We start from the raw sequence: 27,891 nt of genomic DNA, 5'->3' as shown, positions 1-27,891 counted from the left end.
AATGGACAAAAACACAGAGGAAGATGCAGCTTTCACCTGCGGTGAGCATGGACACTGGAGAAAGGACTGCCCCAATTGGGGTCAGAACCAGGACGGACAGAACTTTGAACAGCAGCAGCAGCAATGGTCGCAAACAGACTGAAAAGGAGGAGGGCAGGACCCCAGGGCACGCTTCAGGCTGTGGTTTACCCAAGACACCAGAACAGGAAAGTGATGAACACACACACACACACACACACACACATTGAAATGCTGATTCACTGAGAAGTGATCCACACACATACACATACACATGCACACGCTTGTGCAACGAAGAGTGATGCGCACACACACACACACGCTGATGCAATGAAGAATGCTTTGCTAACAAATGCTTATGCTGATATGCAAAATGCTGCACACAAATATCCCAATACATAATTTTTATGAGGAGCCATTGATTATTTAGAATGTGTTTTATGTCACCCAAAGAGCATTTATGTAGATTTAAGGAATAAGGTCTGAAACAGTTTGGTTATGAAAACAATGTCTGTGCGTGATGTCTGTTTATGGCTCAAGGCCTTCACTGAATTCTTTGCTGTGCTTCACACAGCCTGGTGAGGAGCAGTGGCACAGAGTGAAAATGATGAATTAATAGTGTAAGTTTTAGGTCGGAGTACGGCATTTTCTGTGATTGAGATTTAATTCAAGGAGGAACAAACGGTGTTACGCCACCTGAGGTTCTCATTCCCACACAATATTGTCCCGGCAGGAAGCAAAACGTTCCTGTGAATTTCTGGTTGACTTTTGGGTTTTGCTTAGCGCTAGCTTGATTTTATCAGTGAGCTTTGGCTTGTGTTCTTTCTCTAACTAAGAGAGAGATGATTTTATGTTTGGACATGTCTGCAACGGGCCCTAGTTTGTGTTGTTTTTATTAGTATTTTGTTGGTTACGTCTGTTTTCGGTTTTGTTACAGTGCACTGAGATAAGAACATCTGAGAGGTGTGATCCACCGATGGTGATATTTTGTGGGTTCATGATTTAACAATCAGCTCTTTAAACCAGGCCTGAAAAATTGAAATTTAAAGCGCTATAAAATATTATTACTGTAAACAGTTGCAAAGTGTGCTTCTCCATGATTGTAATTGGCTTGAGAGAAATTCACTTATATGGGACACTGATCACGTGAGAAGTCCTGAGTCTAAAAGGATTGCAGCGAGTCAATCCAGTCCAAAAAACAAGGAATTGTTTTCCTTTAAAATGATGACGTCATCTTGCTGGTGATGGATGCTCGAATAGGTCGCGCGTGAGACTCCATTATCAGCAACATCTGGTATGAATGGGTGTGAATGAATGCATGTGACTGGACTGTGATGGACGGACTAAAAGTTTTGACTGACTTGATACTGAGACAATGACTGCACCAACTTTAGGATTAGTAAATGCTGACAAACAATTCACCTAGCCGGCAAGAGAAGGGTGGATGCTTCGCTTTGTTTTGTTTTGTTCTTGCAGGAGCAGGAGTATAAGAGAGACCGGAGGAGGAGACGGTAGCTTCACATGAGAGTGTGGAACTGCAGATTTAACCCTTTGGTTGCTAATGCTAATTTTGAGTTCTGAGATATGATGTCACTAACCTTCTCTTTTAATTTTCTAGCTCCGGTGAATTGACACATGGGAGTGTGTCAAAAAGGGGGAAGTTGAGTCTGAACATCAAACAATGGTTTTATGAACACTTTATGACTTTATTTGTGTGTTTAATAATTTAGGTATGGTAAAACTTAAGCTTACGATATGTTAGACTTAGAAATGGTTCATTAATTTTTGATTTCTTTTACACACACATAGATTATGATTAGAATAAGTTCCTGGGTCAGAGAGTCCTGAACATAATATATAATAGATTATCAAGGCTAGGGAGAGAGGTGTTTTGGTTTTCTGTCTCTTGCAGAGAAAGGAACAGACACCAGACGGGGACACGGAGATATGAGGACCCTTCACAGCAGAGACAGATGTAGGGACTGCCGAGACAGCAACTGGGGTCAAGTGTCATGGCGTTTGGGCTCCTCGAGAAGATGGATCCCATAAACACAGCAATAACCATGAAGGGGTTGGCCAAAATCCAGGAACACCAGACCAACGAGGTTCGAGAGGCTCTTGGCAAAAAGGGGGACACGGCGGTGACCCCAGAATACACAGATCTTTGTTTGAAATCGGGGCAGAATAATCCCCTGATCTGTGCAACGACTAAAGGGTGGTCTAACCCCGGAGGTCGAAGAAAGAAGCTGAGAATCACCCAACTGGAAGATACTGGTAGCTGCAGCAATAAAATAAAGGTTAAAAGCTCCTTAGACAGAGGCTCTAGTCTGAGTACATTTGAAAGGTATAAGGTGGCACCAAAATGGGAGTGGGAAACTGTAGCACCAAAATAAAGCTGTGGGAGAACTGGGAGTGATGGGAGTGTCATCTGTAACTGCTGTTATGGTTGTAAATCTAATTTTTCTTGCATCTGAACTGCGTAAACACAGAGGTCATCCCACATATGGTCCACCCGTTAAAGGGGGACAGAGGGCCTCAGGACCAAGAAGAACTGAACCTTGTAACGCTGGAGTGTATGTTATAAGTGATCTCTTTTTTAAGAGATCAAAAGGGGGAATTGTGAGATTATTCTGTTATCATATGTTACCTTATATCTGTAATCAAAGTAGTTGAATTATGATATTGCTGTAGGTCATATTATACCCCTTAATATAGAGTGTGTGATCAGTATGTAGTTTTAGTTTGCATTATACTTCTGACTTAAAAGAGTGTGAAAATCATTAGATCTATTTGATTGACCTGTATTACTCGACACTGTTGAATGTGTTACACTGTTTCTTGACATTTCATACTGCTGAATCATGAAGAGAATGTTGTGTGCAGGAGACTTTGTGATAACTTAGGCGCCGTAAGAGAGAAAACATGTGAATGTTTAGGCTTTTACGACTAGGTGGGGGCCACTAGAGGCTATAAAAGGCTGAGTAACCCGTCACCATTTTGAGACTTGCTGTGACCCTCTGCAGGCAGGTCTCCCCATCATGATGGTTCTTATGCTCTTAAGTGTTGAATTATATGGAAATAAAATATTGTTGATTGAGCATTTATACACCGAGTATTGTCCTTCCTTCAGCCCAAAGATTAGAAGAACTGGGAGATTTTAACACTGTGTTTCCTACTGATGTTGGAACTGTGACAGTTTCAGTGTGGGTGGTGAGGACAGCGTGCACACTAGGGCTGGAAGGCTAAGGAGTTTGGAAAGAAAAGCGTCTGGACTTGTTGCTTGAAGACGTTTAACCTCTCATCCGAGAAGCTTCTTCAGTTCTAGGGTCAAATGCTGGAGAGTCCCAGATTTAAGCCTTAAGTGTCCCCCCAGAGGGACAATGGACCGCCTGTTGATCCTCTACCTAATCACATGAGCCAAGGTGTGAAAACGGGTGTAGGTCACAATCAGCCAAGGTTTCGAGTGAGCTCATTGTGAAACCTAGCCCCACCCTATCATGTGATTTCCTGAGGTCAGATGGCCCAGGATGTGAGTGGGAGTTAAGGCGTCTAGGAAGGATCTCAAAACTGGATTATAGATGGCAGACAGTTGGTGTCGTAAACCACCGCCTGTCTTCAAAGAGGGTCGGAGAACAGAGGCGGTGGCTTACGACACCAACTGTCTGCCATCTATAATCCAGAACCTTCACAGACACAGTTCTGAAAGGTTCTCCGTATTTAGCTGAAGGCTTTCTATATCAGACCCTCGGTCTGTAACCAGCCTGCAGAAATGTGGACTTATTTCAGAATCTAAACTATGAGTCTGGATTGTGAAGCCTGATATCTGTCTTCATTTGATTATAATGAATTCAAATGGCTTCCTGTTGATAGCACAACAAGACACTGAAATTCTTTAGTCGTCTGTTTAATTTTGTGGGAATATTTACATAAATTCTGCAGCAGCGGTTTGTAAGAAAACAAGGACACATTTATAAAGCTCCATATTTCTGAAGCACCACTCTCAGACTGATTGACCACGAAATCCTGCACATTTTAGTCAGTCAGTCTTGTTCTATTTCATCTGAACAAGCCCCTAAAACAGTCAGTGATCACTGTCGGCCTCTCTCGGTTTTTATCACCACTGTTCATTTTAAAGCTCAGTTTTTAAAACCTTAAGATGTAACTACAGCCCAGCCCATGCAGCAGTATATTAATGACTAACCTGGTATTGTGGATGGATTATCTCAGTTGTTCTGACTGAAGTTTGGTCCGTTTACAGCATCCTGCCATGCGATTGCATTTGTCCCTAACCATCGGGAACCCTCACGCTAACTTTTATCGAGTGGAAAAAAGTTAGCGTTCATCCTCCAGCTTCACTGTGTTTATGCTATGCTAACATAGCTGTGTCGCTAGCGATCACGTAGCACATCATTATATAGCAGCTAGCCCAACTTCAGTAACCCTACAAACGTCACTGCTGTTTAGTTTTCTGTCTTCATTTATGTTGGAAGTGATAGCAGAGCTGTACGTTTGAATGTTTCAGAAATCTCTCAGTCAGAACATGCTATATCATGTTTAGGTGGAAGCTGGCGAGCTAACTTCCTGCTAACTTCTAACTCTGTTAAACTTTATAAATTCTGTTTTCATGGATGTTAAACTTAATTGTTACACCTGGTAAAGCAGCAACGCTGATCATTTTATTACAGATGAATGAATTTAGACAGTTTTTAAGTCTCAGTGATGCAGCAGTGACTTTGGGACCTGAAGCGGAGTTAAAACGGATAATGACGTCAGACTTAAAGACCGGATGGCGGTGGCGCAGACGCGTCTCACAGACCGGACGTTCAATCAATCAAATTAATCAAAATTTATTTATATAGCACATTTAAAAACAACAGTTTTGATCAAAGTGCTTCACAAATTAGGAAAAAAAATAAGACAAATACAACACAAGACGAGACAAACATAGAAACCAACCAAACGATAATCAAACTATCTTACATCAAAGCCAGAGTGAAAAGATGGGTCTTTAAACAAGATTTAAAAGACTGAACAGTCTCAGCAGAGCGAATAGCAATAGGGAGGTTGTTCCACAGTCTAGGAGCTGCAATAGCAAAGGCACGGTCGCCTCTGGTTTTCAACCTAGACTTAGGTTGCATTAAGAGCATCTGGTTAGAAGATCTTAGGATTATACAAATGAAGAAGCTCTGTTAAATAGCTAGGGGCAATGTTATTTAACATTTTATAAGTGAGTAAAAGAATTTTAAAATCAATGCGAAATTTCACAGGAAGCCAGTGTAAGTTGGCTAAAACTGGAGTCATATGATCATGCATTCTTGCACCCGATAAAAGGAGAAAAGGCGTGCAGCAGCGTTCTGTACTAATTGCAACCGGTGAAGAGAGGAGTGAGGGAGGCCTAAATAGAGGGAGTTACAGGGAGTCCAGTTTAGAGGTAATGAATGCAGCTTTTCAAGGTCCTTGGGGGAGAGGAAAGGCTTAGCTTTAGAAATTTGACGTAGCTGATAGAAGCTAGATTTAACCACAGCAGTACTTGTTTCTCTAATTTGAAGGAGCTATCCAAGAGTACCCCAAGGTCTCTTACGTTGGTGGAGGCCCCGCCCATGTTTTTATTTTGAAAACCACGCAGGAACAGAACTTCACGAATTACAGACGTCCCGAGGTGTGGAAGTTTCTCGGTCCGTGGGTCCTCTCAGCGGCGCCATGTCCGCCGCCCCCCGCCACAGAGTGGCTCTTCTTTACGGCCTCCTCCTCCTCTTCTTCTGCGGTAAGTCCCACAGCTGGCTGCGTTAGCATAACATGCTATCCTCGGTCCGTGCCGCTGATTTACTTCATTATTTCCGAATCTACAGAGCGAGCCTCACCTGTGTGCCCGCGGGCGTCTCACCTGCCGCGTTGGGGTTTATATTTGAGATTAAAGGCGCTTCGTCTCGTTTTCGCCCGCAGCTGTTTGTGCGCGTGTGTGTCGTATCAAAGTGTGTGAGTACATCATTTCAACATCAAAGTCTTCATTTCCTGTGTTTCCCTTTAGCGATCACAGCTTCTACTGATGTGTGAGGCTGGGCTCATGCAGTGTAGGGTGACTGTTCAATAACTGGTCAATAACTGGTTAACAGTCGACCAGTGTGAGGCTTGGTGGTGCTTTATGGTTTAATGGTGGCGACAATAGTTTTACAGGGAGTCATTTAGAGTCGGTCAGCCTGGATGAACCTGCAGGACTCTGCTGACTTCATGACGAGGGTAAGCAGTGCTGTCATGACAGGTTCCCAGTGGTCACATTGGTTTCATACTGATGTGTTTCAGATGGCTGCTGCTGTAACTCACAGCTCTCCCCGTCAGTATGTCTCTAATATTTGTGAGCTGCTGCTTGTTGTGTGGATTCACTTTCATTTCACTTTGCCTCGGTGTGTTTCTCTCTGATTCATGACTTGAGTTTCACTGTGAGTCTGAGGCTACGCCTGTGTCAGTGGCGTGTATCTGCAGGCTGAAGGACACTTCCCTTCCTCACCTCAGGCACAGATTGCACAAACACTGTTTCCTGTAGTTGTATGCCTGCGGTGGTGAAGGCTGGCACGTCGTTATTCAGGGCGGTGAGCCGACACCCTTTGTTGAGCCGACAGTTTCACCTTGAAGTTGTTCCGCTTTGGATTCGCAGCAGTAACACGTTTAGCGCACAGACCCCCCCACACTCAGCTCCCTGTCACTTCACTGCATTTTACCTCATATACACCATCAACATGTCCAAGCTACACTCGCTTCAAGTACGTTTGATGCTTGGAATGAATTTTCCCGTGTTTCTGGTCCTTCAAAAGTTCAGCAGATCTCCACCTGCAGGGCTGAAAAACTTCAGCTCTGAAGAAATCTGCGAATCAGCTTTAAAGCCACTGCAGGAGGCCCGATCTGAAGACTCGGCCTGTGTTTGTTAAAGCAGCTGTGAGCAGCTGTGTGATGCTTCCTTTATATCCTTTAGATTTCTTCTGCTGCGTACAAATAGCTCTGCTGTGTGTATAAAAGAGTAAAAGTGGTGAGAAAATCAAATCAGTCACTTCTGTCCCACACAGTCAGTGATTTCAAAGCACCAGCGTGTTGAAACATGAAATAAATGCCGTTCCTGAATGTTGGTGACTTCCCAGCAGCGCTCAGGCTGGGCGCTGTGTTCAGAGAGGTGCACAACCCAGCGCTGGTACCTTCACAAAGTGCATTGTGGGTAAACTTTGAGGCTCGGTGTCTGCTCGGAGCGTCTTCAGGCAGATAATCCTCACCGCTGAATAATCTCAGAGTGGCTGTGATTCTGGGGGGATTCTTGTTTTGTTGCTGTGGCCAGCACATCTGGATCCAGGTGTGGGGGAAGTGCTTTCTCGCTCATGTTTTTATTCTGCTCGGAAACACCTGTGCTTTATTTTTGTCCCTGGGGCTGCTGGGTAAATAATCACTCTCACTCCCAGTGTGGTCAGGTTAGTCGCAGCACTTCCTGTTCCTCGGCAGACGCTGTGCTTGTGTTTTTACTCGATGTGCAGACGCTTGTTTTCGTGGCTGATACGATTATTGTTATTCTGATCACAGCCATGTGGACCTGATTTACAGCTGCCGGGCCAGCAGCTAAGGATGAAGGAACAACATAAGGGTCATGTGACAAGTTGATGGTTATTTTTCAAAATAAAAGCCTCACTTAGTTATAGGACCTAGGGATGGATAATTGGGGAGGGAATCAAACACGGGGTTCGTGTCCCAGAATGAGGTCACATTGACCACCTGTGGGCCTGAAGACAGAGACTAGAGGCAAGATGGCGGCAGCTGATCTGCTGTGTGTGCACGTGCATGTGTGCGTGTGCACGTGTTACAAACCCTCAGACCACACACACACACACACACACACACACACACACACACACACACACAGCAGGGCTATAGACTAACGTTTACTTCTGTACCTTGTCCTTTTTTCCCATGTGTCTGCGATGACACCTGTAACTTGGGTGCACGTGACATCATTACTGGAGGTGGGGTTTATTTTCAAGCCATTTGAACTTAGTGAACGGAACATCTTCTTTGGGAATATCGTAGGCAATGTTAAACCTCATGTCGGCCTCCTCTGATGATCTGTTTGCTGCTGCCTGAAAGGCCGTGGAAGGCCGATGTCTCGGGACTACTTCCTGTGAGGCCGCGCTGACGACACACTGAGCTGGAAAGATTTCTGTTTCTCTTCGCACACACATGTTGACTTTCTCAGAGTGCGAGAGATAGCTATATAGAATACATAGTATGCAAACTGTTAACCCCACTCCAGCCAGCCAGAGAATCCCCCGGTGCCCGCCCCTCTCCTCCCTGCCCCGCCCTCTCCTCCCTGTGCGACAAGCAGCAGGCACACCTGGCAAACAGAGTGACTATCTCTGATTGGTTTAGACCACGATATGAGCATAACGTGTGTCTGTTGTTGACCACACGGAGACTTTCAGAGTTGCGGAGATTTTTTCTTTTCTTTTCTTTCAGCTGGTCGCGGTCTTGTGACCTACGTTTTTATTTATTTTTTTTCAGTCGCACCTTTGAGGAAGTAGGTCACATGTTTAGAGCCTTGCACACACGTTTACTTTCTCAAAGAGAGAAACAGGAAACAGAAATCTGGGGCGCCTCTGTCAGTGCGCCCCAGGGTGGCTGTGGCTACATTGTAGCTTGCCATCACCAGTGTGTGAATGTGTGTGTGTGAATGGGTGGATGACTGGATATGTAAAGCGCTTTGGGGTCCTTAGGGACTATTAAGGCGCTATATAAATACAGGCCATTTACCATTTACCATCAGTGTGTCGTCAGCGCGGCCTCACAGGAATCAGTCCTGAAACATCAGCCTGATTTGATTACTGATTGATTGATTACCAATAATCAGCATCAGGCCTGAGGAATCCTCATTGATCGGTCCTGTCTGATATCTCTGCCTAATTTCGACATATTTTTATTTGGACCCCGCCCTCTAACAGCTGGGGTTGGATGGACCTTATAATAGAAACAGAAGAAGATGAATGTATGTCACTCTGTTTCTGTCCTGCAGGTGGAGCCGATGGATCCGAGGTGCCGCCCCCTCAGAACGTCACCACGAAGACCTTGAACACCAACTACACGCTGAGCTGGGACTGGGCGCCGGGCGCTGCAGGGACCCACGCCGTCACCTTCACCACGCAATATATGCTGTAAGTCTGAGAATCATGAGGGCGGGGCTTATTTACCTGTCAGACGGTGGACACAGGGGGGCGTGGTCCACCTGAAACATGTCTTCTTGATTCAGGTTCAAACAGGTTTGAGCTGAGAGAAACTAACTGTGAGCCAGCTTTAAAGTCAGTTACCATGGTAACACAGAGCGCTGCTCTAAAAGGGGAAAACAGCCCTGAGTAAAGAAAGACATCATCAATGGAGCTCTGGCACCAGGATTCACCATGGCAACGGGCGACTGAGCCGCTGTGGTAACCCAGCTAACAGCTGATGGAGGAGTCGCCTTTCACAACATCTGTCGTTACGACGGCGCCGTGAACGATGCGAGGAACATTTCAAACCTGCAGCAGAGTCTGAAGTTCAGCTTCTTTTCCTCCTGGCGGCCGAATCGCTAAAGATGTGAAACTCCTGTTTCTGTAAATAAAACCGAGCTGTGTGAGTGATGGCTCCTCTGCTGCTCTTAACATTAAACTTAGCCTTCCTCCAAATGGAGGCTCTGCTCCTTATCACGCCGTTGCCATGGTGACTCCTGGTATCGGGCTCGCTTTCATGGACTCGGGCCTGGGTGAACATTGATCGGCTTTACTGGAAGTAAAACGTCTCTATCGCCCCCTGGTGTCTGGCTGTAGTATAGGTCCTAAACCCCGCCTCCTCCATGTTAGCGGATGGGACTGGGGTCAGGCTAATATAAAAAAATTCTCCTCATAACTTTTTCCAAAATTTTTTTTCTTACATTATCAGTAGTTCTCATTGCACTGATTTGTGTTCAGTTGGTCTCCTTTCTATTAAGTTTGATTCTAATTACGACCATAATGCTGTTAAACGTCATCACAACACTTCTGACTCGCAGCTGCAGTCACGGATAAACTTGCGTCTCTCTGTTTGGGAGTAGCAGATAGAGCGGGGATGCCGAGAGGAGCTCCAGCGTTTACGTTACTGACTGTTTCAAACAGACAGCCTGAGGTGTCCTTCAGTAAACTGGACTACCCGACAGAACGACCCGAGGTAAGTTAAATGTGTTTGTAAGCTAATCCGTAACTAACGTCCTTAGCTAGCTAGCTAGCAGAAACTCGTTTTGTAAAGTTCGTTTAGCTAATCTGAGCAGGTGAATGGATTTACCCTGACTAAGGAAATGAAGAGAAATGCCCCGGGCCGCTCAGTTACTAACTACCGTTACTGTACTTTTAGACTGTAAGAGCAACAGGCTGGACTCTCTTCAGCTCCTGTGCAAACAGCAGCATGTTTTCGGTCTCCTGTCACATCTGAAAGGACAGAAAGACCAACTTATAAAAAAAAGCTTGGACTTCAGTAACCCCCCATTAATTATTAATTAAGCATATAACTGTACCAAAGCCCAATATTTATGTGCTGATGCCAACTACGGCCACTTGACAGCTTAAGTTAAAATGTATGTTTAATTTTTCCACTTACGACTTTTTTTTTAAACTAAGTTTGTTTAAAATATTCAGGTTAAAAAAACAGTCTGAATTGTTGTTAATGAGGTAGGTTCACAGTCACACGTGCAGTACTCTGTACAGCTTTACATCCTTGAGGAGGAATAATTTAAAGCATTAATGTTTGTTTCTCAGTTCTCAGGCAGCAGCTCACACACTGCTGATAACACCTCCGTATGTTGGAGACCAGGATGCAGCAGCAGACTGAACCAGGACTCAAACCTGCTCCATCATCTCATCTGTGCAGATCTCCATTTACAAAGCACCAACAACTCTAAGGTCAATATTATATTGGAAAAACATGAGTATATAAGGCTTATTTTAATAAACAGCTCAGCTGTCAGCAGAACTGTAGATCAGATCCTGGGTGTGTGAGGACAGAGAAGGATCAGCTGTATTTCAGATCTGAGGGATAAATTTTATATTTCAGTTTGTGATGATTGTGTTCTCTTTGTGATTACAGGAGCCGCCCTCAGATTCAGACCTCAGCACCTCCCAGTGACAGCAGACAGATCATCCATCATGTTCACATGTTAACTACAAAACTAATGACAACAGTACAAAGGTTAAAGCACCACATGTGCTGTCAGTGAAAGCTGCAGCTGTTTATTGATAAAGTTAAACACTGACTGTACTCAGCTGCATGAAGAGCACTTGATGTTTTCTCTGACACAATTAAATAAAACCAGATGAAGGTCAAAGGTCGTCACTTGTATGTTGAACTAAAAACTTGTCGTCTGGAATCCTTTCACTGTCTTTTGCCAATGGTGTGTTATTTATCATAAGCTTCTACCATCGCAGAGTCCAACACACTTCTGCCCTCAAGACGAAAGTTCAGAAGTGTGAAATCCAAAACATCTCATCTCATCACGTTTGGGCTGCCGACACCTTTTGTTGGTACTCGACTGCTAGCGCTAACAGCTCCCACAGTTTCTGTGCTCGCTGCAACATGTTTTACATTTAGATGGTACTATAAGGTGGAAGTGCTTCGGTGGTATACAAAGTCCTTTTTGTACAGTTTGTACAAAACCACGCTTTTATCAAGGCTTCTACCAGGTAGTCTTTTGAAATGAAATCTGCCTCCGATCACTCCTAGCAATGCACTTTCTTCTGATACTTTAGCTGTGTCCCAATTCAGCGACTGCACGCTTCGTAGTGCACATTTGTAGACCGATTGCGTCACAACGACGCGACGAAGGGTGTCTCAATTCGAAGAGTCCTCAAAATGCGGTCGACAAATGTGCCCTTCATTTCCCCAGATTTGAAGGCTGGGTCTGGTGTAGCCTTCGTGACCCAACCTATCCCACAATTCATAGCGCAGCGGTGGGTGTGGATATTTTTTTTTTTTTTTCGGAAAAAAGCGGCGGACGGCTGAAGCGGAGCGGCCGAGGAGTTAACTTTTAAAAGTAAGTACTGAATATTATGTCACTTATTTATGTGCAAATGTTGAATAATGAAGAACATTAAAACATTACTGTTGGCCACATGTCGGCAAAGTTATGTGACATTAGTGATGTTTGTACTAACTTGGTTTTAAAGCCTTTACTGTAAAATATTCGCCGTTCAATAGTCGACCTTAATCCTGCAGAGAATGTGATGATTTTATGGATAATTAAAGTCAGTCATATATCCACAAACACAACAACTGAAAGAAAGATGCTTTAATCACAGGAGTCACACATGTGTCCACTGGACCATCTGGAACTCTTCTTGTTTAGCACTCGTAATAACACAAACACTAAATCCTCCTTCTCTTGTGCTGTTTTGTAGCAGTGTGTACACCTGAGACTGTCACCTGTCTGTCTGTCCTGCACTCTCTCTCTGTCTCTTTCTCTCTGATTGTGGAATAAAAGTATGAACATGTATTTATAAGTTACACTTGTGTTTGAATCCTGCAGCTTATCACACATTTGATTTCCATGTGTGACGACTGCAAGTGTCCAGAGTGAGGACAGACTGAGGGACCCACTGCTGCACATCATCTGTGAGGCTTTGCACCCCTGATGATCCACCAGGACAAACTCAGCAGTGTGTGAGGAAGAGGAGGAGGAAGAGCCAGCAGCAGCTGACAGATGGAGAGAATAGACAGACTGTTCCCTGTTTGTGAAGGACTGCTAGCAAAGTTTAACATAACTAATTGTCTGTCCTGAATCAGTCTTATTAGGTAATGTTCAAATAATGTGATCATCCCAGTGTTTTCAGTGTGGGAGAAAGTACTCAGGGCCTTCAAGTTACACACTATGAAAGGCAGCAACAAGTTTAATATTCAGAAAGCTAAAGTATGTATCAGCAGCAGAATGGAGCTAAAAATAAATGTTTGTTTCAGTTCTATGAAGCTTTGAGTATTTTGGATTAGTAGCACTGCTGTGTTTGTTGCATCATATTGCTGTAATTGTTTATATGCTTTATATATTCTGAGCTAAGTTGATCTATAGTGTTACATCATATTCTATAAGGATGTTATGTGTTTGTAGACTTTCTGCCCAGTTTGACCCATTTAGCAGAAGTCAGCCTGTTTAAGGCTCTGATATCTATTCTGTATGACTTAAAGCAGTTATGACATGGTCTGATTTTCTCACCCAATAAAGGAATATTTCATATAGCAGTCTGATCTTCATTCTATCAGACACAGTTATCACAGCTCATACATTTCCTTTTTACACATATATGTAAGCATTGATACAGATTTAGTAATGCCAACATATTAAAAGAACAATATTTGGGGGACTTCCGGTAAGCCGCCACATGGAGTAGTTACGTCGTCGCTCGGCTCCGCTCAATTCCTTTTTCAAACTTTACTTTCCTAACCTTTCTTAAACCACCAGCTAGACACATACCCATATCCCCCTATGGAGCACTCTTATGGCTTCAAAATCAACTTCGAAGAATAAGGCAGGTAAAAAAGACGACTCATCTCCTGACCTAATGGTGGGCCCCATTGCTGGGCATAAAGAGGAGCTAGCAGCAGAACTCAAGGCTGAATTTAAGTCTTCCTTCACTCAGCTGGAGGCAAAGTTCGATCAAGTTCGCCTAGCAGTGGATGAACATGGCCAGTGTTTGTTTTCGCTCGAGCTGGCGGCAGAAGATGCGGGTCAGCGGATCGAAGAGCTCAAAGAAGCATATGGTAACCTTCGAGAGGCTAACTCCAAACTGGCCGCCAAAGTCACCGACCTAGAAGGCCCCAGCCGTCGGAAAAACCTACGAATACCTGGCTTAGCAGAATTCACGGAAACTGACTTGAACTCCTTTTTTCTTCCTCTTTCTTTTTTTTTCTGGGGTGTGTTTGCTACTATTTTTGTTTGTTTTTGCTTTGGGGTTTCTTTTCCATACGTTTTCCATACCTTTCTACTGTGCTGTTTACACTAACAAAGTGCGCTCTCAGTCTTCCCTTCTGTTTTTGTCTGTTTGTTTTCTTTTCTTTTCTTCTCTTTTTGTCTATGGGGTAGTCACTCTTCATTCTTGATTAAGGTTTCAAGTACATTTTCCAGACTTGAGTGAGAGCCGAGTTAGTAGTATTTCTGATCTGGAAGCTGTTTCCTTTTGGAGGAATGCATGTTGTATGGGGGAGCTTGCTGCTGTGTTCTCCAGTAGCTGTCCTTGGCTCAGGGCGAGGGAGGGGGGGTTCAGGCGGGTGTTTTGTGTGTTGTTGGAGGGTCTCTTTTTTTTTAACCCACAGAACTCATATGGGGTGTTGTTCCATGTTCTATTCTGGGCTTCGCCTATACTTTTCTCTCATCCAGGTATGACAGACTGTTTATACATCCCTTCATTATCTTCCTGTAATCTTACATGATTAGTCCTTAAATCTGCTCAGCTGGAACGTTAAAGGTTTAAACCATCCCATCAAGAGAAGAAAGGTTTTTGCACAAATTAAGCAAGAAAATGCCTCCATCTTTTTACAAGAAACCCATGTCAGAGGTTCGGATAACTCACGGCTTATGTCTCGGTGGGCGGGGCAGCAGTTTCATTCCTGTTTTGAGGCCAAGGCCAGAGGAGTATCCATTCTCATCAGCCCTAAGGTTCAATTCGAAAACCATAACGTGATTTCAGATCGACACGGTTGTTTTGTCATTGTTTCAGGGAGGTTGTAGTTTTGGTCAATGCTTATGCTCCTAACACAGATGATCCCAAGTTTTTCGAACATCTTTTTTCTAATTTACCAGACCTAGGCTCGTACTCTTTGATACTTGGCGGAGACTTAAACTGCTGGTTGGACCCTGTTTTGGATCGATCCTCATTAAAACCGGCCTGTCTGAGTAAGTCAGCCTTGCACATTCATTCCTTTCTTTCTACATATGGTGTTGCGACTTTCATCCATAAATAAAGCCGCGGCCGGCTGAGTTGGTTGTGTTCCTGTGACGTGCCTCCAATAATCCATAATGAGTCGTACTTGTACTTTGTTTTGTTTTGTTCTTAAAATAAATATGCAAACTTTTGTGCTTTGAATCAGATTAAAAATAGCGTATGCATTAACTGATGTGCCAAAAAAATGACGGTCAACAGAAAAGTTTGCCCACAAACCACTCACCCAACACCTGCTGCGAGCACCGAGATCGGGTAAATAGACTGTGACCACACCCCCATGCCATCACCTGAGATGCAAGTAAAGCTATACACCTGTGCCATCATAACAAATAAACAAAACATAAACTTTGACTTTGGCTCTTACATATGGTGTTAGGAATATTTGGCGACATCTGCATCCAACTGACAGGGAGTATTCCTTTTTCTCTAACATCCATCACACTTTTTCTAGGATAGACTACTTGACTAGTATTGCATGTACCTGTGAATACTGTGCCATACTTATATCAGACCACGCCCCTTTAATTCGGACTCTGTCTATGCCCGACTTACCTAGAACGGACAGGAGTTGGCGTTTTAACCCCACACTACTATCTGATAATACCTTTCTGGAATTTATAAATAACCAAATTAAACTCTTTTTAGACACCAATCTTTCCCCAAATATTTCTAGCCTTTTAGTTTGGGACTCAATGAAGGCCTATCTCCGAGGACAGATCATTTCTTTTACAGCTAATATGAAGAGTGTGAACTTAAAAGAAAGGCAAGAATTAGCCGATAAAATAAGACTTGGACCATCACTATGCACACAGTAAGGACTCTGAGGTTTACAAGAAACGTATTGAACTCCAAACCAAATTTGAGCTTCTTTCATCTCATGCCTCGGAGAGGCAACTCTTAAAGAGTAGGAGTACATTCTTTGTGCATGGAGAGAAATCGGGCAAACTCCTAGCTGACCAAATAAGGGGTGTAAAGCCACGTCAGTGCCATTAACTCGGATGACGGGCTTGTTACTGATCATGCCAAAATCAATGATGCGTGAAGCTTTATTCCTCTGAATCTCCCACTGACCACTCACTAATCACAAATTTTCTTAAAAGCTTGGACTTTCCTGAGCTGGCAGACACCCACAGAGATGTTGGATGTGCCATTTTCAAAAGAAGAGATTAGTGCTGCAATTTCCTCTCTACAGTCAGGGAAGTCCCCTGGCCCAGACAGCTTTTCGGTAGAATTTTTCAAATCATTTGCCCCACAGCTTGTACCTCTACTCCACTCGGTTCTATCTGAATCAATGCTTTTTGGAAGCAGTAAACTTGTCCAGGGCATACAGAGGTCAAACTGGACACAAAGTCTCTCTCTATGCTGATGATTTATTGCTTTTTATTTCAAATCCACATACTTCCCTACCGTCTATACTGTCTCTACTCACGCTTGTCAGTCAAGTCTGATTATAAATTAAATCTGTCCAAGAGCGAACTTTGTGTATCAAATGATGAAGCGTTTCAAATAAATTTGTCCGGTTTCCCCATTAAAGTGGTCAAAGAGCAGTTCACCTACCTGGTTATTACAATTACAAGAAAGTATAAACAACTTCTCAAAGCCAACTTTTTTACACTATTGAAGAATGTCAAACAAATCCTTTTACAGTGGTCACCCCTGAACACAACCCTGGTTGGACAAATTAATTCAATTAAAATGAATATCCTTTCTAAATTAGCTTGCCATCACCAGTGTATGAATGTGTGTGTGAATGGGTGAATGACTGGATATGTAAAGCGCTTTGGGGTCCTTAGGGACCATAAAAGCGCTATATAAATACAGGCCATTTACCATTTAAATTCTTATACTTATTTCAATCTTTACCAGTCTTCATCCCCAAGTCTTTCTTTACAACTCTAGACTCTATAATCTCCTCTTATATTTGGAAGGGTAAACAACCTCGAGTAGCTAAGGTGCATTTACAGAAACCTAAGATTGAAGGGCGTCTGGCACTCTCCAACTTCCGTTTTTACTATTAGGCTGCCAATATTCGGTCCCTGACTTTCTGGTTACAGTCTGGGGAGGGCGTGGGCCCCACCAGCCGGCTGGCAATGGAATTAGAGTCAACTCAGGGTGTTTCTCTTGCCTCCTTTCTGGGTTCTTCTCTTCCTTTATCCATTGACAACTTTACATCTAATCCGATAATTACGTATGAAATATCTAATAGATCACTGTCAAAGATACTTGTCTTTGAGTAAAGATGTGAAGTGATAGGAAATATTAATAACTGCAACTTGAATCTTTACTGAAGTTCAGTATTTGACACAGAGTTCAAGCTTGGCCATATTATATTTACATTACCAAAGTGTAATGACACTAGTCTCATGAGCGACATCAGCCAATTGTTATTTACTAGCTAATCTTAAAATGACTGTTCAGTACAGAAATGAAGCCCAACTATCATGTGTTACAGTCCCGCGGTCTCAGCCTCAGATACTCAACAAATCAAAACATTTCATAAAAAACAACAAATGAACAAAAGAAACATTTTTTCTTCTTCATTTATGTCAAACAATTCTGTATGAAACGTTCCTAGCGGTTAGTATCATTTTTGCTAGGCAACCTGAGCAGCGCGACAGAGGCTAGACCGCCCCACGTAGACCGCGAAGGCTGCATACTCCGAAGTGTGCGGCCCCTGAATTGGGACACAGCTTTTGTAGCGCATCAGTGTATCGGTACACCGGGAAACCTAGCATTGACAAAAGTTCCCATTTGCTTGGAATGCAAAGTGCGATTAAATGAATTATTTTTTTAACACGTTATTTTTTTCAAATTAATTAATCGCAATTAACGTGTTAAATTCCCACCCCTAATATTTTTAAACATGGGACGGGCCTACAGTGAACGTCTGAAGATTTACCTTTGAGGGAGCTGCTGGTGAAGATCACGAGTCCTGCTCGAGCCATGTGATGAGCTTCAGTTTTCCTGATGTTTCTGAAATGATGCCTCTCAGTGGATCAACAGAACATCTGGCACAGGACAGCTAATTTAACATGTGATCAGTCGCGGTAAACCCATCAGCAGATGAACTGGACCAGCCGGGCTACGTAAAAAGTGTAGGGGGTGTCTTTGTGGGCAGGAACATGATGCAGACGTTTCACCTCAAGTCACTACTGCACAGACTCTGGCTCCAGAAATGCAACATAGCAGCCTCTACAGCCAGCCAGGTCATCCATCTTTTCTACAGTCATTGGTCGGGTCCTGATGGTGTCAGCTGATGCGAGCTGCTCGATACGGTTAATCCAAACCAGCGACAGGAAGCTGCTTACTGGAAACCGGCTCAGTAACAGCCAGCTCTTCCTCACAGTTGAAGCAGAACATGAGGAAGAGCTGTGAACTCATTGTTTGTTTATTTTATCTTGTGATTTTTGTTTGTTTGTTTGTTTTTATTGTTCTTCGTTTTGTCATTTTATTGTATTCTTAAGTGTTCTTGGGTGTCTTGAAAGGCGCGTTTAAATAAAATGTATTATTATTATTATTATTATTATTATAGCTCGTGTCCCGGCTCGTGTTTCTCCTCTCTGGTTTCACTGGAATTCATTTGAGACGTTTATTAACCACCTGGCCTGCCATCATGTGATCACATGAAGGCCTTTTAACTCCTCGCTGATATTTTAATACGAGTTTAAGTGTAAGTTAGTGTGCTCCATGCCTCAGAGAGGAGCAGCCTTCCTCTTCGCAGTTTTCCTCCCTCGTCCCCATCATCCTGCTTCCACAGGCGTTTACCTCCCAGCCCTGACCTATGAAACGCAGATGACGCCTGCTCAGACACGTTTACTGAAACACGGCTGGTGTGTTGCTGTTGTAATTTGATTTTATTTGAATGAAAGCTCTCCCTCCAGACCCGCCGAGTATTCGGGGAGGAGCGAGCGAAGACAGAACACAAAGAAAGAGCAGAAGGGTTTAATGTGTTTTCATGTTCACGTCTCCTCAGGAACCACCAGCTGAACAGGGAGCCTCCAAACTGGATCACAGCGTGCAACCAGACGTCACACCGGTCATGTGACCTCACACGGTTCAAGCTGTTATTCTTGGGCGACTTCATGCTCCGGGTGCGAGCCACCGTGGACGGGCGGCACTCGGAGTGGGCGCAGAAGGAGTTCTGCCCCTATGAGGAGGGTAAGACGAGTACTCGGCTTTCCAGGAAGTGTGACGTGCACATGCTGCAGCAGCGTATGAGCACACAGCCTTCGCACAGTATCGGTGAAACAGCCGAGAGCTGCGCTCAGTAGAGATAAAGATCTCCAGTTTCAAATATCTGACACTGAATTGTGCGTCCATGTGTGAGGCTCTCACTGAAGTAAGTGAACCAGAATCAGTCAAGCAGTCACAGAAAGTCTGTGCAGGTGTTCATTAGTGATGTGTCCTGTGTGTCGAAACTTCGAAGCGTGTGTCGGGTACAGTGTTGGGCAAGTTACTTTGAAAAAGTAATTCAATTATAGTTACTAGTTACTTCTTCAAAAAAGTAACTGAGTTAGTAACTGAGTTACAATATTCTAAAAGTAATTAATTACTTGGAAAAGTAACTATTGCGTTACTTTAAAAAAAAAAAAAAAAAGTTTAACCCTGTGGGGTCCAGGGTATAATTGGCCATTTTTTTACTACTCTTGATTTTCCCTCCACATTTTACCTTTAAAAACTATTTACTTTGCCTTCTTTGGTATCATTCTTTTTAGCGCAACCTCACGTGCCTGAATTTACAGTCATGTTGTCATTTTGTCATACTGTATAACCAGAATTGATCTAAAATCAGACAAAAAACATATAAATCACAGTAGAAAAAGTTATATTTTTACTGTAACAACCATAAACATGATTAATGAATCATATTTCATAACTTCAAATGCAAATATTAATTGTCAATTTTAAAATCCTATGCACAAGTTTTGCAAACAACAAAGTTATTTGCATCCATTTACCTTTTACCCTTTTTTTAAGTAACCATTTCAAACTATTTACAAAACAATCAGCTGTTCTTCAATAAGAAACCACACAAATTATTTGTGCCACTGCAAAAAAATCATTTCTGTCCACTATACAGGAGAACATCACAGCCTGATACCTGCAGGTCTGACAGCAGCAGGTGTATCACTGCTGTTTCTACCTGGAGACAGCAGTCGCCTCATTGTTCTGACACACATCACAAAACTATCCACGACACCACACACTAACTACACAAGACATTAACTACACAAGACAACACATTAACTACACACTCCAAACACGCTAAACGTCACAAATCTCTCACATCTCAAAACTCGCTCTCTCTCTTTTCCTGCTCTCTCTCTCTCTCTCTTTCTCTCTCTCTCCTCCCTCCCTCCCTCTCTTTCTCTCTCTCTCCCTCCCTCCCTCTCTTTCTCTCTCTCTCTTTCTCTCTCTCTCCCTCCCTCCCTCCTCTCTTTCTCTCTCTCTCCCTCTCTCCCTCCCTCCCTCCCTCTCTCTCTCTCTCTCTCTCTTTCTCTCTCTCTCCCTCCCTCCCTCCCTCTCTTTCTCTCTCTCTCTTTCTCTCTCTCTCCCTCCCTCCCTCCCTCTCTTTCTCTCTCTCTCTTTCTCTCTCTCTCCCTCCCTCCCTCCCTCCTCTCTCTCTCTCTCTCTCTCTTTCTCTCTCTCTCCCTCCCTCCCTCCCTCTCTTTCTCTCTCTCTCTTTCTCTCTCTCTCCCTCCCTCCCTCCCTCTCTTTCTCTCTCTCTCTTTCTCTCTCTCTCCCTCCCTCCCTCCCTCTCTTTCTCTCTCTCTCTTTCTCTCGCCGTCACTCCTAAAACTTTTTTTTGTTTTGTTTTGTTGCTCATAAGCAGAGAGTGCTTGCTAGCGCTAACGTGGCGAAACTATTGAGGAAAAAACGCCGCGTATATCTTGTTTATCCTGACTCTGGTTTTACGTGGCCTATCGACACAATTTAAAAACTGGCACCTTGTTGCTTTGTCTTTAAGTGGTCATGTGATTGACTTACCACGACTACTTTATTCTTCCTCAGTCAAACAGCAGCACTCATGCGATTGTTTTGCCCACTTAGCTCCAGGTGTTGTGCTGGACAGTGATCGTGATTACCGTCCGCGGGAGCGCGCAGCTGCTTAAAGCTGTAGCGTCCAGATTACTTACAGCTACTTCCTGCAGCTGATATAAGATGCGGTAAGCTGAACACAGCTTCAACCGTCTGTTTGTTGAAAAATAGTAACGGACCGCGTTTTCTTGTTAGTAACTGTAACGCCGTTGTAACGATAGGAATAGTAATTAGTTAGATTACTCGTTACTGAAAAAAGTAACGCCGTTAGTAACGCCGTTACTTGTAACGCCGTTATTCCCATCACTGGTCGGGTAATATCGGGGGAGTTTTTGTGAAGCGCGTATAGATGCTTGCTTTGATTACGTATGCAGTGACGTTCGAGGCCTCGCGGGCAGTCCGTACCACGTGACTGATTCAGGAACTGGCTCGCCGGTTCGCGCCAGATTCGAAATAAAATGGGCAGCAAAACACAGCTGATTCCACCATCACGTTGTGTTGTGGAATTGGATTACGTACGTGCTACATAGCTACTTGAGCATTTCTTCTTCGATGGAACCAGCAAGGAAGAGATTTTTTTTTCTCATCTCTCCTAATAAAGTATGCACACAGTAATAAATATCACGAATGATAAGTACCATAATATAAATAAACAACACTACAGATCCTATAACCTGATTTCTGTCTTTTAGTTTATTAAAAAGTGAAGCGCCACACACTAGTTTGTGTCATTATCCAGATGTACATAAACATGATTACACAGTTACACAATCATACCAAAACTCTGTCCTGATAGTTTCCACTTTCTCTTTTGTATCAGACATACTGAGACAATATTCCGAATAAATAACTATGAAAACAATTTATTTATTCAGTTTAGAGGTTGACACATCACATCATTATAATCAAAGAGCCTGTTTCACTTGAATCGTCCACTTGATGGCGCAGTAGAGCAAATGAATCATCACAATGCTTCGAACCACGAGTCGACCAGTTGGATGAAAAGCTTCAGTTCATCACGAGGCTTCATCTCACCATTACTAGTGTTCATTATACATCCTGGGACCTGAGCTCACCTGTTATCTGAACCGCCTGTGTCTGAATCATTAGTGTAGGTATTTGCTTACCTGAGCCGTCAGTTTGTTCTTCCTCACATCTGCAAACATGCAAATATGGAAACCCAGCAGCAGAGCTCTCTGCAGGTACACCAATACAACGTACGTCTGACGGCATGTTGAGGATTGGTGTATGAGACCATTTAGTGACTCTCAGAGAAGCTTCCTGAGATCAGGATGGTCCCCTTCAGCTTCTGTTCAGACTCTGGCAGCAGCTGTGTGGGGAGTCTGCAGTTATGCAATGACTGCTTCAGCACTCTGAAGAGCCTCGCTGAGCTGAAGACGACCGGAAATGAAACCGTGAGCGAGCGTTTCAGCATCTCGCTCGTCAGAGCTCTCACCGTCGCTGACTTCAGTCCAGTCAGAGTGAAATCCTGGTTTCTGTGTTTCTGTCTGTGTCCTCAGTGAAACTGTCTGCCGTCATGGTGGGAACCTCCCCAGCTCCAACCACACCGGCATGACGGAGCTGTAGCAGATGGAGTGGACTGTTAGAGAAGCTGCAGCTTTTTCATTGTGGTTGATTTTGTCCAATAAAAACTGGAAACTCTGGAATAACATCTCTCCACATCTGTCCCCCTCAGCCTTCATCGGTCCACCTGATGTGACTCTTCATGTCACTGGGACATCTTTGGAAGTCAGCATTAAAGACCCATTGTTCAAGTATTCAGAACTGAGGGAGGTGTACACCGTGGCCACCTATAACATCACCTACTGGAAGAGCAGCCCGAAGGAAGAGGTGGGAACGCCGGTTTGTAGTTTGGACCTTGAACGTGTAGAAACAGTCAAACACAGGAAGTTAGTGATGTTTCCCACACAGCTGATGTGATGGGCCGCGACTGCTGCTCAAACTAAAGTGACCATCTGAGGGACTGGAGAGCCAGGCAGCTGTAGTTCACTCATGATTTCAGCCACGTTAGCAGTGAAATGAAAACTCAACATTAAAACAAGTCAAAGATGAACATTTTTAAAATAAAAACTAAACACTTTATTAAAAAAGAACATACAAAAACTAAACACTGAAGATATACTCAGTAATAACTAGATGTGTAATTACATCTTTGAACAATTTTCTTAAACTTATCATTAATCTGTTAAAAATAGGCATGAGCGGCTTTGTGGTTTGTAGAAGCTGTTTACCCACCATATTTGAATACAATGGCTGGGAAAGACATCATGTTTTACATACGTGGCCAGAGACTGGCCACAGACGCAGCACGCCAAAGGCGGAGTAGAGAAGCCGTAGGCGTAGACGTAAAAGATCACACCTGTTTTGTCATCAGAAAAGGGTTCCCTTCTCTAACCTCAACAACTCATGGCTGAGCTTCCCTGACTTTTACTGGACTCCTGTCACAGAGTTTCACAGCCTCCTTCAGATTAAATAAAGGTGGCGGCGTCTCGCCCACCATTGACAGCTGAGGTAAACAACGCACTGACAGCCTTCCACAGGCTTGGAGGTGGACGCGGTCCAAACAGTAGCAGGAATACAGCCACAACCATTATGATGTACAGTCCAAATTTCATGTGTTTGATCTCTTATAGAAGCATGTTTGTCCTACAGCAGCCACCGTAGTTAGAGCTATGCACTTAAATTGTGAGGGATATCTTAACAAGGTTCCAAGTAGAGGTTCAGCATGCAAGAAGAAGAAATGTGAGTGAGACAAAACAACACTTAAACTGAAACAGGCTGTTTTACACCAGTTTAGGACCACATGCCTTTAAAAGGCCAAATCTGTGCAAAAATCTGGATTCATTGTGATTTTCTGTCAGGTAGTCACACTGCCATGATGTTCTGATGGCAAAGGCAAAAAAAACCTTTCCCTTGTTGAACGTGGTCAGGTTGTTGAAATGCATAGGCAGAGTCTCTCGCAGCACGCCATCGCTGCTGAGGTGGGACGCAGTGAGACAGTCATTTGGAATTTCTTAAATCTGAAATAAATTCTTAAATGATCCTGATGGTTATGGAACAAAAAAGTCAAGTGGAAGACCCAAAGAAATGTCTCCAGCACTGAGCCGGAGGATCCATTTGGCTGTCCGTCAACACACTGGACGATCCTCGACCCAAATTAAGGTCGTTACTGGTGCCGACTGCAGCCCCATAACCATCAGACAGCATCTGAGAGTGAAGGGCTTCAAAATCAAAACACGTCTTCAAAGGCCTCGTCTCCTTGGACACAACAAAACTGACTGTTTTGACCAAACTTGGGACATTGAAAAGTGGAAGAAAGTTTTATTCTCTGATGAGAACAAATGTAACCTTGATGGTTTCCAACGTTACTGCCATGACAAGCAGATCCCACCTGAGATGTTTTCTACGCCCCACAGTGGAGGGAGCGCCATAATGCTCTGGGGTCTTCCTTCGGTGGAACAATGGAGCTTCAGGAGGTGCCGGGCCGACAAACGGCCGATGGCTGTGTCCAGATGAGAGCATCCCTCATTGCTGAGGGCCCTCGTCTGTGTGGTAACCACTGGGTTTTTCAGTAGGATAACGCTACAGTACACAATGCTGCAGGACAAAGGGCTTCTTCCAGGAGAAAAACATCACTCTTCTGGACCATCCTGCTTGTTCCCCTGATCTAAATCCAACTGAGAACCTTTGGGGATGGATGGCAAGGGAAGTTTACAGAAATGGACAACAGCTTCAGACAGTAGATGTCCTTCATGCGGCCGTCTTCACCACTTGGAGAAATGTTCCCACTCACCTCATGGAAACGCTGGCATCAAGCATGCCGCAACGAGTCTTTGAAGTGATCAACACTAACAGTGGAGCTCCTCATTATTGAGTTCATGTTTGGAACTTGGATTTATGTGTTGGAGGGTTTACCTTTTTTGCGGTGTGGTCCTAAACCTTTGATGAGCTGTAAAACAGCCTGTTTCAGTTTAAGTGTTGTTTTGTCTCACTCACATTTCTTCTTGTTGCATATTGAAGCTCTACTTGGAACCTTGTTAAGATCCAACCATACAAAATATGATTTTTGCTATTTTTCAAGTGGTTTTAAACTTTTGATCTGGATTGTGTCAAAGAATAAAAAGATACTGAAAACCCCTGACCTCCTCTCTGCTGCCTCCTACAGGTAAAAAAGATCCTTGAAACGAGGCAGGACCGAGTGGTTCTTAGTAACCTGGACCCGATGAGTGAGTACTGCGTCCAAGTCCAGATCATCTATGACATGAACCCCAGACCGGGCGATTACAGCGACGTCGTCTGTGAGCACACCGGTGACGGTAGGCACTGTGGTCAGACAGCCGTCACAATCACTGAAGGTGTCGCTGATGGGCTCACCTGGTGCTGTGTGGTTTTCTTACAGTGGATGCAGCTCCGTGGGTGGCGGCCGTGGTGGCGTTTGTGGTCATGGCCGCGGTGGTGGCTCTGGTGGTGACTCTGGTGGTCTACTGGACACGAATCTCCAAGTTCCTGTGCCCAGAAGTCGTGCTGCCACCACACTTTAAAGAGGTGTGTGTGTGTGTGTGTATAGGTGTGTGTGTGTGTGCATGTGTATAGGTGTGTGTGTGTGTGTGTGTGTGTGTGTGTGTGTGTGAGTGTGTTCTTTAATGTAACACTAACCTTTCTGCCCCACCCCCTCAGTCTCTGCTGCCTGCCAACCCCTCCATCTACCCGGTCTCGCTGCCCTCTGAACACTGCGACCAGGTCAGCATCATAGCAGACCACAGGACTGAGGAGAAGGAGGAGGAAGAGGAAGGAGGGTGCAGCACGCAGCCTGATACCTCACAGGATGGGGGATAGGAGGAGCAGGAGGAGGTGGGATGCACTTTAAAGACTCTGAATCGGCCTCTGACTGTGAGGTTTTAGAGCTGTGAACTCTGCAGCAGTGAAGTGATGAAGACGAGCAAGAACAGGTGAAGCCGGCCCAGGTGAAGCCGTTCCCACTGTCACAGGCTGCTGTTTATGCTTTAATAGTTTATTCATGTCAATGTAAATGTTTTATTTTCTACTTTTTTAAAAATGTTTTTACTGTTTTTTTTAAATACCATAGCATAGTTTATTTATATAGCACTTTAAAAACAGAACATACCTGACCAAAGCGCTGTACAACAGAAATAATAAGAGGGACAATAAGAATAATAAATACAATAAATAACAATAATAATACCAATAAAATAATAGTGTCAGTTACCCACTGAGTCAAAGGCCAGCGAATAAAAATAGGTTTTTAACCTGGATTTAAAAACCACCGCTGATGTAGACGGCCTAATGTGAAGAGGAAGATCATCCAAAGCTTCGGGGCCACAGTAGAGGACGCTCGGTCTCCTCTAAGTTTCAGCCGTGATTTAGAGACTGAGAGCAACAGCTGACCAGAGTGGACGGGGGCGGGCATAGCCTGCAGCAGATCAGACAAATATACAGGCAACAGACCATTTAAGGATTTAAATTCCAGTAAAAGGTTTTTAAAATAGATCCTAAATTCAATTGGAAGCCAGTGTAAGGAGGCCAGAACCGGAGTAATGTGCTCAAATTTTCTTTACCAGTTAAAAACCATGCTGCACCAGTTGCAAGTGTGACACGCCCCACACTTGCAGTAGTCCAAGCGTGAGGTTATAAAAGCGTGGATGACAGTTTCCAGCTCACGCCTGGACAGAAAAGGCTCGACCTTTGACAGACGTCTGAGGTGATAGAGTGAAGATTTCACCAACCCGTTTACGCAGTGTCTATTTTTACCCCAAGATAAGTAACTGAGATCTTCAGGTAAATGTTTTTACATGTTTCTAAAGGTTTTAATGATTTAAAAAAATGTTTTTTAAAGGTTTTAATGATTTTTATTGATTTTTTAAAAATGTTTATGATTTTCATGATTTTTTTAAAGGTTTTTAAAAGGTTTTAATAATTTTTTTAATGTTTTTTTTTATGTGTTTTACTGTTTTTTAAAGGTTTTAATTTTTTTTAACAAAATGTTTTTTAAAGGTTATAATGATTTTTATTGTTTATTTTAAAGGTTTTAACGATTTTTAAAAAATGTTTAATGGTTTTAATGGTCGGAGGTTAACCGAAGCCTCTGCTGTTCCTGCTCGTAGGAACCAGGTGACCCGATGCTGGGCTGTCCTGAGACAGTCTGGGTCTTTTACTGCTCTCAGTCTTCTTAGCCCAGTTTAATTACGTGTTCAGTAACTGGATTACAACATAACTACATGTGAAGGTGTAGCCCTGCAGGCTGTGTGTTTGGGTGTAGTAATAACTGACGTGGGGATGAGGTTGGCTTGGGTTTGCCACCAGCTGCTGTGAGACCTCGCCGTCCTCTGCTGTTTCCAGCGGGTTCACCTGATGACCTTGGATCTCCATCAGGCAGGATTCGGGCCGTCCAGCAGAACTTATGATGAAGAAGTGTGAACACTGTAAATACTCTGATTTATTTCTAATAAAAGTCCTTGTGACGATTAAATGCTTCTGATTGTTCTTTGCTACAGAAACACGTGAAGCATCGTTTTAAATCAGACTCAAACTTGGCTGCCGGCTCACATTAATAATCTGACCAGGTTCTTCTTTTCACCAGGTTACAGCTTCAGGCAGAGGCCACGCCTCTTTGATGGCACTGAGGAACAGGCGGTGATGAAGCTGAAGCTTTCAGAGCTCTGCTGTGACTTTCTCTCTCTACTCTGGCTGCTTTTCACCAGTTTGTGAATTGTCCCACAGGGAGCAACAGGACAACTGACCTACCAGGGCTCTAGACTAACCTTTTGCCACGGCTGCACTGCTCCGCCTAAAAAAACAAAAGTTAGGCGCACCCAAATTTTTCAACCGCATCGCTTAA

At 43.7% G+C, this 27,891-nt stretch overlaps 2 protein-coding genes across 2 annotated transcripts in view; both read left to right on the top strand.

Moving 5' to 3' along the window:
- Window positions 1-5,389: 5,389 nt before the first annotated feature.
- The window catches only part of LOC100691527 (interferon alpha/beta receptor 1b), a 53,728-nt gene continuing 31,226 nt past the window's right edge, over window positions 5,390-27,891 (top strand). Inside the window, exon 1 of the mRNA XM_019352825.1 lies at window positions 5,390-5,782. Coding sequence (XP_019208370.1) covers window positions 5,719-5,782 — 64 coding nt within the window. The 5' untranslated portion in view covers window positions 5,390-5,718. The remainder of the gene's footprint in view (window positions 5,783-27,891) is intronic.
- On the top strand, window positions 6,051-26,673 carry LOC100691796 (interleukin-10 receptor subunit beta). The gene is made up of 7 exons (XM_025904090.1): window positions 6,051-6,255; window positions 9,059-9,197; window positions 18,949-19,133; window positions 22,711-22,865; window positions 25,201-25,351; window positions 25,435-25,580; window positions 25,713-26,673. Exons 2-7 carry the CDS (start codon window positions 9,193-9,195, stop codon window positions 25,869-25,871), a joined length of 801 nt encoding a protein of 266 aa, XP_025759875.1. The 5' UTR covers window positions 6,051-6,255; window positions 9,059-9,192; the 3' UTR covers window positions 25,872-26,673.

The sequence above is a fragment of the Oreochromis niloticus genome, linkage group LG16 (assembly GCF_001858045.2).
Source record: "Oreochromis niloticus isolate F11D_XX linkage group LG16, O_niloticus_UMD_NMBU, whole genome shotgun sequence".
Classification (NCBI taxonomy): domain Eukaryota; kingdom Metazoa; phylum Chordata; class Actinopteri; order Cichliformes; family Cichlidae; genus Oreochromis; species Oreochromis niloticus.
The sequence above is the reverse complement of the archived record's forward strand: the minus strand, read 5'-3'. Positions and strand labels throughout refer to the sequence as shown.